Source organism: Monodon monoceros, unplaced genomic scaffold (assembly GCF_005190385.1).
Source record: "Monodon monoceros isolate NGI ecotype Baffin Bay Population unplaced genomic scaffold, NGI_Narwhal_1 Super_Scaffold_6, whole genome shotgun sequence".
In the NCBI taxonomy this organism is placed as follows: Eukaryota; Metazoa; Chordata; class Mammalia; order Artiodactyla; family Monodontidae; genus Monodon; species Monodon monoceros.
The window spans coordinates 2999856-3009607 of record NW_021703783.1 but is presented as its reverse complement, the minus strand read 5'-3'; the positions used below and the strand labels follow the sequence as shown (position 1 = coordinate 3009607).

At 57.5% G+C, this 9752-nt stretch overlaps 1 protein-coding gene across 1 annotated transcript; it reads left to right on the top strand.

The window, feature by feature from the left end:
• The first annotated feature begins 158 nt into the window (after positions 1-158).
• TEX52 (testis expressed 52) lies at positions 159-2085 on the top strand. Its single transcript, XM_029204590.1, is given in 3 exon segments — positions 159-230; positions 1532-1850; positions 1853-2085. Coding segments are annotated over 3 exon segments (624 nt in total).
• Positions 2086-9752: the final 7667 nt, after the last annotated feature.

The window sequence follows — 9752 nt, the reverse complement described above, 5'->3', positions numbered from 1 at the left end:
AGGGCCCGAGGGACTGGTGAGCCCTCCCAGGGAGAGGTAAGGGTCTCCTCCCTGCATCTCCACCCAGGAAGCATCACCATAGCAACCCCAGCAGCAAACAATGCTGGCAAGAAGGTCTTCCCTACAAAGCTGCCCCTCCTGCAGGGAAGCCCAGGAAAATGGCCAGCAACATGCAGAGATCGCCCAGGGGGCAGCGTGACCCGGCCCGCATCAGAGAACCTTTCCTGAAGGCGGTGGGCGGGGCCGCATCTCTGCAGCTGCCTTTCTGTACCACACTAGGTGAGGGGCTGTCCCCAGCCCCACCCCCGCCTGCCCCCTGCCCGCCCTGGGGTGGGCCATGCTTTCTCCCGGGCAGCAGAGCTCCGGGCCCGTGAACCCTTGTCCTATGACCCTGTGAACACGAAGCTCAGGGCAGAGGAGAGGAAATGTCTGGTTATGACATCCAGACCCACCCCTGGGGTGTGCGTGTAGACATGACTTAGGGGACTGGGCCCAAGCAACAGGTGAGTTTTGGGGATCAGAAAAGTCCTAGCGGCTTCCCTGGTGGCGCAGTGGTTGGGAATCCGCCTGCCGATGCAGGGGACACGGGTTCGTGCCCCGGTCCGGGAAGATCCCACACGCCGCGGAACGGCTGGGCCCGTGAGCCATGGCCACTGAGCCTGCGCGTCCAGAACCTGTGCTCCGCAATGGGAGAGGCCACAACAGTGAGAGGCCGGCGTTCCGCAAAAAAAAAAAAAAAGAAAAAAGAAAAGAAAAGTCCTAGTGGGAAGCAGAGGCATTTGGAGGAGCCTGGTGTCCTGAGTGGCACAGACTCGGTGCCAGCTCTGCTGCCCTCACTGTGTGTCGTGGGCAAGTTATTCACCCTCACGTGCCTTGCTTCTTGCATCTTTGAGATGCAACAAGAACACTTACTTGCAAGGTGTGAGGGTTAAATGAGATGAGGATAAGTATTTCGCAAAGTGTCAAGTATATATCTGCCACTGTCTATTTCACGGGGGGTGGAGGGGCGCCAGAAAGGAAAGGAACCCACAGCTGGATGCTTCCTACACGAGGGGGACGCACCAATGACAGAGCAGCGGGGGACGGGAGGGGCCGGGGCAGAAAAGCTCCAGCCCCATTCCCTGGAGAATGGTTTCCCTTCTGCACTCTGCTTGGAAGGGGCGTTTTCCCCCACACTACCTCAGGTCCAGTGTGCCTGGAGAGAAGCGCCAGACCCCAGGCAGGAACGGGGGCCCCAGGATGGGGGGATGGTGAAGGCAGGGTGAGGAGAGGGAAAATGTCAGCTGAGGAAAGAGCCTGGGAAAACACAACCTGACAGATGGACAGAGGACAGTCTATGAGGATGCGTGCAAATCATACCAAGTGGCCACGCACTCTGGGCAAGAACCGAGAAAACGTCCCGTCCCACTGCCCCCCCCCGCCCCCCGGCCACCTGGTCCTCATGAGAATCTGGGTCTGGAGGCCGCGGGCAGCTTGTCCGCTCCAGCCGAGGAGAGGCAGAGGGCTCCCAGGCTCCCTTGTCTCTCCCTAGATGGTCCACGCCCACGAGACCCTCCCGACGCCCCGCACGTGGGCTCAACGCGAGTTCGTCCTCCCCAGGGAGTCCTCAAAGCTGCCCGGCCTCACCCGGCAAGCCAACCACCAGCTGGCCCTGAAGCTGCCACCCTGCATGGAAATGAAGGCCAAGGTGCGTCATCGACTGGCCTGCCCCTGGAAGGATGCGGCCCAGCACACCTGGGGCTTCCACACGTGGCTGCATGTGGGACGTCTGCCGGCCACCTTCCCCGCCAGGCCTGACAGGCCCTATGACAGCAATGGCTGGCACTGGTTGACGGATTCCAGGGCCCACCGCCACCCCCAGCAGAGCCCCCGGTGCCCCCTCCGTCCTGGATGAGTCAAAACAGCTTTCTGACCTTCATCTCCTGTACTCCTCTCTTTCTGGATGCACAGAGGAGGTACCAGGTGATTCTCAGGACAATGAAGGAGCTGAGAGAGGTGGGGAAGCTCACGCTGAGGAGTGAGGTCAGGGCATCCCTGCTCGATGCCAACGGCAATGTCCTGCCCCCGAAGAACTTCAAGAAGTAAGAGGAGCTCCCTCCTTGGGGAGCCCACCCGACCCACCCGTGCCCAGGGGACCCCTCCCTCTTTCCGATTCCTCTTTCTGACGTCTTACCGTCCCTCCTCTGGTCACCTGGAAACTCAACTCTGTCCAAATGCTGCTGGAGGGACCGGGTGGAGGCCAGGGAATGACAGGGGAGGGACTTGATTACTTAACGAAAATGTAGGGGAGACAACTGTGTATTGATACTTGATGCCTGCCAGGCCCCAGGGATACAGAGAAATGTCATTCAGTCCCTGCCCTCAAGGAGCTTCTGAAAGGCAGGTACCGACACACGTGCACAGAAAGACAGCTCTCAACACCAGCCCACGTGTGCCAAGTGCCCAAAGCGTGAGACAGACAACGGGTGTTGTGAGGACATCAATTATTAATAGAAAGAGCCGAGAGCCAGAGGCAGAAGCTTGGATTAAACTCCAGACTGTGTCACTTTGGCAAATTGCTTAGTTCTTCCAGACTCAGTTCCACGGTTGCTGAAAGATGGGTGGGGAAGGGGAAAGTGGTAAGTGCCGTGCCCACCTCACTGCGTGAAGATAAAGTGGGTGAATGGATACATAAAATCACCATACCAAACACAGACGTTATTACAGGAATTCAGAAGAGGGAGGGGTGGGTGTCGTCTGGAGCACCGCCCCAGGAAGGCTTTGTGAGGCGGGCTAGAGGGGTAGAGGCTGGGAGGGGAGGAAGGCTTTGGAAGCGTCGAGAGGAGGGGTGGCTGGTGTGAGCAGAGGCAGGAGTGTGGAGGGACTCTCCCTCACTGCCCATCGTGGGCATGCACGGGTCGTCTCCACTCCGCTGCCCTCTAGGCTCTGGGCGTGGGTGGCAGGAAACAGGGAGAGGAATGCAAAGCGTGTCTCAAACTCCAATCCCATTGACAGAAGCCCCAAGGGACTGGAGTGGGAGGCTGCGGAGGTGTTTAATCTTTAAAAGAAAAAGCCAACAGTTGGTGATTTTGAGAGACGATTACTAGGACCTCGACTTCTCTCTGCTGTCTTGCAACGCTGACCACTGACGGCTACTCCGTACTAACTCTGGACACACGGACGTGGGGAAGACTCAGATCGCTGCTCAAACACCTCACAGCCAAATGGTTCTAATCACTTTACTATATTACTTAATCCTCCCACTACTCCCTGAATAGAAACTACTATTATCAAACCCCTTTTACAGATGGGGCATCTGAAACACAGAGAGGTCAAGTATCTTGCCCAAGTTTGCACAGCCAGTAAGAGCAGAGCTGGGATTTGAACCCAGGGAGCACAGCTCCAGGGCTTCATTTTTTTTTTTTTTTTTTTTTTTTTTGCGGTACGCGGGCCTCTCACTGCTGTGACCTCTCCCATTGCGGAGCACAGGCTCCGGACGCGCAGGCTCAGCGGCCATGGCTCACGGGCCTAGCCGCTCCGTGGCATGTGGGATCTTCCCGCACCGGGGCACGAACCCATGTCCCCTGCATCGGCAGGCGGACTCCCAACCACTGCGCCACCAGGGATCCAGGGCTTCATTCTTAACCACCACGCTCCACCTCCCCTCCTGTCGGACCCAGGAATCAGACAAGTTCACAGCCAACATAATGCTCTATAAAGGTAGCAGGAGAGAAATACAGTATCATCCACAGAGAGCTCGGCCCAGTGCTCGGTGCACAGGGAATATGTGTGTATGCTGGCAGAAGCAGCCAGGCCCTGGGAGTCGAACAGAACTAGGCTGGAATCTACCATCGCAAACTTGCGACACAACTTCAACATTCTTAAATTCCTTGAGCTTCACTTTCCCCAGGTGTGTATTGGAGATGTACCTGGTACCTTTCGGGGTATGGTGTCTGGCAGGGAGAAGGGGCTCAATAAATCATCTCTGTGCGAGAAGGTCCTGGTTTCGCTGGCTTGCTGCTGTAGCCCGCCCCTGGAGCAGGAATAAAGGAGGAGGTGGCATTGGAGCTGGACCTTGAAGGGCACGTGAAGTCCACCAGGTGGCAGCAAGAGAGAGAGGGGAGGCCCGCCCAGTCTTGTGGCCCCTGCGGAGCAGCTCTGGAGGGGCTTCAGATGAACCCCGTCTAGGAGATGAGACAGCACATTCTGAGCAAGAGGACCACACAAGGCTTCCAGACGCTCATGATCATGGGGAAGCAGGACATTTACCTGCAAACCCCGCCTCCCTCCAGTCCGACAGTACGTTAGAATCACCGGGCCTACTTCAGAAAAATGTTGAGGTTTGAGCCCCACCTGGGAGAGTCTCACTTGCTTGGCCTGGGGGAGAGCCCAGGCACCAGTGTTTCTAAAAAGCTCCCCAGGGTGATTCTAACATGCAGCCAAGCCTGCGAACCTCTGATCAGCAAACGGGAGGATACCTGCTGGGCCAGGGCAAAGCACGTTGAACGATTTGCCAGTATTCAACCCTGTTGTACGAAAAGTGGACTTCCCAGTGTTGAACCAAATACTGCAGGTCTGCAGAAGATCGAGCCGTGAGACCGGTGTCGCAGGGCAGTAGGGCAGAGTAGGAAGGGCTCCTGGACTGCGTTTGTGGAGAAGGTGGGGCTTGGAGGACAGCAATCTGGACGACCCCCTTACAGGCTGCATGTCCGAAGGATGGAAGATTGACCCACCAGATAACATGATTTCACCAAGCCTAACGCCAAAACGCACACACAGGGTGCAGGCCGTTGGGCACAGGTCAGTATCCAGGTGGGGAGAAAGCTGGAAGGGGCCTCCACAGCCTGATGGCTGACAGCTGGTGGAAGGCAGCATCTCCTCCCCTTCCGCCCCCTCCATCATGCCTAGGTCTGTCCTTTGACCTCTGTCCTCTCCACACCCCTTCCCCCCCACCCCCCCGACAGGTACCGGCACATCTCAGCTGGTGGAAGGTGTGAGCCTGGAGGCCTCCAGCTCATGCCCAACCCACTTCCCAGTGATTTCGCCAGGAGCTGGCCCTGCCCAAACCCGCTGCCTCATTACCGGGAGAAGACGGTCAAGTTGGCCTTGCTGCCCAGGGCGCCTCTGAGTCAGGACCTGGTGAGGAGTCACCAGACCCTGCTAGTGGACCGGGTGGTCTTGCCCCTCCATTATCTCTCCAGGGCCCATCCTGGCAAAACCTTAGCGAGAAGGAGAAGACCTGGACACATCTAGAAGAGCCTCCAGATGGGTGGAGACCGCAGTGGGCATACAGACCCCCAAGCCCTTGTGTTCTCAACCAATGTACCTTCAGCAAGAAGGCTTGGGTGGCTGAAGGGTGCGGGCTTCTGCAGAACCGAGCCTCTGCACCATCCTCCCAACTTCATCTGTACCCCAGGCTCCTGAAGATTCTACTGAAATTCTAATTTGTTCTGTCACCCTTGGAGGACCCCTCGCGGCAGGTAGGAGCACGGGTGTGGTGGGGAGAGCAGAGGGGGATCCAGTTCCTGCAGACCTGCTGAGGAGTGGGGAGGGAGAAGGGGTGTGTGTGTGTGTGTGTGTGTGTGTGTGTGCGCGCGTGCATGAGTAGGTGTGGAGGGGGAGAGGCGCTGTAAGACATGTGGCTCTCGTAACCCATTTGGAATAAGACTGGGATTGGTCAGGATACAGGAAGCTTCTCCCTGGACAATTTGACGTCTGGACAAATCTCAGAAGTAAGTCTGCTGGGCTGCAGGTCCCACACAGGGTTTGGGGGAGCAGAGGTCAGGCCAAGGCTGTGCTGGAGGATGGAGAGTCAGGTCTGAGGAAGGCTGCCCAGGCCTCGGTGGAGGGACAGCAGCAAAGTGGGGACTCAAGGTAACGGTGGGAGCAGTCACCCCAGAGCATCATCTTGGACCTGGGCCTGTGCTGCTGCTGACCCCTCGTGCCGCAGCTTTGCACTGGGGGGTAGCGGCAGAGACACGTGGCCTCAAGTGGAGGCAGGTAAAGCGCGTGGGTCCGCAGGGTGCTGGCCGGCTGGGGCGGAGAGTGGAGGGGGAGGGCCAGCGGGGAGTGGCCAGAGAGGGAGAAGCTGCAGGTGGGGCCCACCTCACCTCCCCTGGCCCCTGGCCCACGCCATGTGGGTGACCTTCCCCATCGGGGTTTCTCTTGGCCTCTGCCCACTGCCCTCTTTGCCCACTTTCCTCAAGCTGTCAGCACCTGGGAGTCAAACACCACTGGGGCTCCAGCCCTGGCGTAACCACTAACCAGCTGTGTGCCCTTTGGGAGGGTCCTTTTTCCCCTCAAGCTCTCAGCTTCCTCCTCTGCACAGTGGGATGCCACTAGGGCAAAAATAAATGGAATAAATAAAAGAAACAAGTGACGCGCCTGCAAAGTGCCTGGCACAGCGTCGGCCCTCCGTACCTGCAGCTGTCAATCATTACCTGTAGAATAAAAGTAATAAGTGGGTGGGACACGATTCAGCCTTATGGAGGAGTGAAGCACTGACACACGCAAAAATGTGGAAGAACCTCGAAAACATGAGTGGACGACTCCAGACACAAAAGGGTGCATATCGTAGGATTGCATTTCTAGGAAAATTCCAGAGGAGGTGAATCCCTAGCGACAGAAGGTGAATCGGTGGTGGCCAGGCGCTGGGGAGGGGGATGGGGGCTGAGTGCTTCATGGGTACAGGGTTTTCTCTTGGGGCGGATGAAAATATTTTGGAGCTAGATAGAAGTGCTGCTTGCACAACATCATGAGTGAACAAGATGCCACTGGATTGTACAATTTAACATGGTAAATGCTGGACTTCCCTGGCGGTCCAGCGGTTAAGACGCCATGCTTCCAATGCAGAGGACGCGGGTTCGATCCCTGGTCGGGCAACTAAGATCCCACGTGCCACAGGGCAACTAAGCCCATGGGCCACAACTAGAGAGAAGCCTGTGCACTGCAACAAAGGACCCCACGTTGCCACAACTAAGACCCAATGTAGCCAAACATAAATAAATAAATATTTTTAAAAGGTAAAAAGATGGTAAATGTTATGTGAATTTCATCTCGATTAAAAATAATTATATAGGGCTTCCCTGGTGGCGCAGTGGTTGAGAGTCCGCCTGCCAATGCAGGGGACAAGGGTTCGTGTCCCTGTCTGGGAAGATCCCGCGTGCCGTGGAGCGGCTGGGCCCGTGAGCCATGGCCGCTGAGCCTGCGCGTCCAGAGCCTGTGCTCCGCAACGGGAGAGGCCACAGCAGTGAGAGGCCTGCGTACCGCAAAAAAAAAAAAAAAAAAAAAAAAAAAAATTATATAAATAGGGTATGTATAGAGAATTTCCAAAATTCCTTCTAGTTCCAAATCTACAATTCCACCATGGTCCTTCTCCTGGCCGCCTCTTCCTGTGGTGGGGTGGCCCACAGCCAAGGGAGGAAGGAGAGTTTCCCGAGCTCTCCAGGGGAGGGTGGGGCTCGGGGAACGGGCGTTCTCCCTGCTCTGGATCAGGAGTGACGGTGGAAAGGAGGAGGTCCCTTGACTCTGATCCTGGCATGTCAGAGTGGGGAAGGCCTCTGGGAAACAAGCGTTTGGATGGTAAACCGAGGCCCAAGGCCGAGGCAATTTGCTCCGGGCCACAAAGCCAGGTTGTCCTTGCCCTCCTGGTACAGCCAGGGCTCCGGGGCCTGTGCTGTCATCCTGCTTCTCAGACTACTTGCCCATCATGCCTGGGTTTTGTCACCTCCAGCAAGAGAAGCCCAGGGCACACTTAGAGGGTTAATAGGAAGTTCTGGGGAGTGAGACAGAGGAGAAAGCCTCCCACTCTCTAGCCCGGAGCTGGGAGGGAGGGTAGAGGGGTGAGCTGCACTTCCACAGACGCCTGCCATGCAGACCCAGACCCCCTCCCCCCGGCTGCTGGCCTCACGAGGGACTTCCACCCCCGCCTCCACCCTCGGCTCTGCTCTCTGGGTGGCGGCCTCCTTCCTGCTGGCAGCACTGCCAGGGGCTCCCTTGTCCATCGCCAGCCAGAGATGCAGAAGCAGGATTCCTGGAATTCCTGAACTCCACCAGGCCATGGAGCTCTGGGGACAACAGCCTCCGTAGGTCCTCCTGGGCCTGGGGTCTTCAAGGCAACCCTCAGCCCAGCCTGCCCGCAGCCATGGGTATCACCCCTCCCCCATCTGCTCAGATATGGAGTCCTCGGAAGCCTCTGCGGGGGGCTGGGGGACCCCTGCAGCCTGGGCCCGCCTTCAGGACCTACTCTCTCACCGCAGCTTTCTCAAGCAGATCTGAGAGGGAAGCAGGGCTGGAGCCCACTTGCCCCATACCTCGCACCCCTCCCCAGGGCACCCCCGTGCTCTGCTGAATGACACCAGCTTCAGGACACGAATTGATCCCAGCACAGAGGTTTCAGAGCTGCTTCTGGGTCCTCCCCTCCCCTCTGCAGCCTCCCTCTCCCTTAGCCAGGCTCCGGCTGAGGGGGCAACTGAGACCAAGTCAGGTTGCTGAACCACTAGGGCCTCAGGAAGGGCTGGGGCCCATAAGGCTGGAAGCTGGGGGGCTGGGGGCCCCTGGGGGAGACGCAGAGACAGCCAATCATGACCTTCAGTCTCCATCTCACCCGCCCGACTGCAAAGCTGTCCCATCTAATTGCCATGCCTCAGAAAGCCCTGCCACTGGGGACTTCCCTGGTGGTCCAGCAGTTAAGACTCTGTGCTCCCAATGCAGGGGAGCCGGGTCTGATCCCTGGTGGGAGAACTAGATCCTGCGTGTTGCAACTAAAGGCCCGCATGCCGCAACTAAAGATCCTGCATGTCACAACCAAAGACCTGGCACAGCCAAATAAATAATATGGAAGAAAGGAAGGAAGGAAGGAAGGGAGAAAGGAAGGAAGGAAGTCCCGCTGCTGCTCCGCGACGACAAGTCAGAGCACGATTCCCTGCCCAGGCCGCCCAGACCCACCTCTGGCCTCCCCGGGACGCACTGGCCTTTTGTTTCACCCCGCACTGACCCACCTGCTCAAGCCCTTTGCCTTGTTGCGTCTCTTCCACCGCTGAGCTTCTGCTGGTCGTGCTGTCCCCTGAGCCACATCACTTACTCTTTTCATTACACAGTATACATAATCGCTGTTGCCGGTTTATCGTTATATTTAGTGGTTCCTGTGGCTCTTCACGGAGTTGCCCATCTCATGTTAGTCTCAAGCCAACACACTGTCTGTGGGTCCCAGGGCAGAACCTCCCAAAGGCCCACCTGGAAGACACAGCTGCTGTATCCTGGCATTGTTCAAATTCCAAGGCAGGGTTTGGATGTGTGGCTTCCCCTAGGCCACCATGGTTTCCACTGGATGGTCACTGAGCACTGACATGAGACAGCATGACAGGCTTCCCGGACAACAGTCAGTAGCTTCTTTAGCAGGAGCATCACTAGAGAGTGGTGTCAGGGGTGCCCAGGGCAGGCCCGGGGCTTAGGCCAGGAGGAAAGGGAAACGGAGATAAATGGAAGCAGGAAAGAAAGTCGCTAAACACAAGACGGGGGGAGAGAAATGCTGAGGCCAGAGGGAGGGCGAAGCAGGATCCCCGCTGGCACTCGACGTTCAGGATGTCTGGAAGCAGGTGGGCAGCTTTGCCAGAGTCCCGAGGGCACTTGCAGGATCAAGATTTGGGTGCAGGGCCCAGGGGTGGGGGTGAAGGGGGCTGGCAAATGAGTCCCATGGGTACCAGGGAAAGGGCAGGAGTAGAAAGGGGTCTGGAGTGACCACCTATGCCGTCAGCCGGATCCTGGAAAAATCA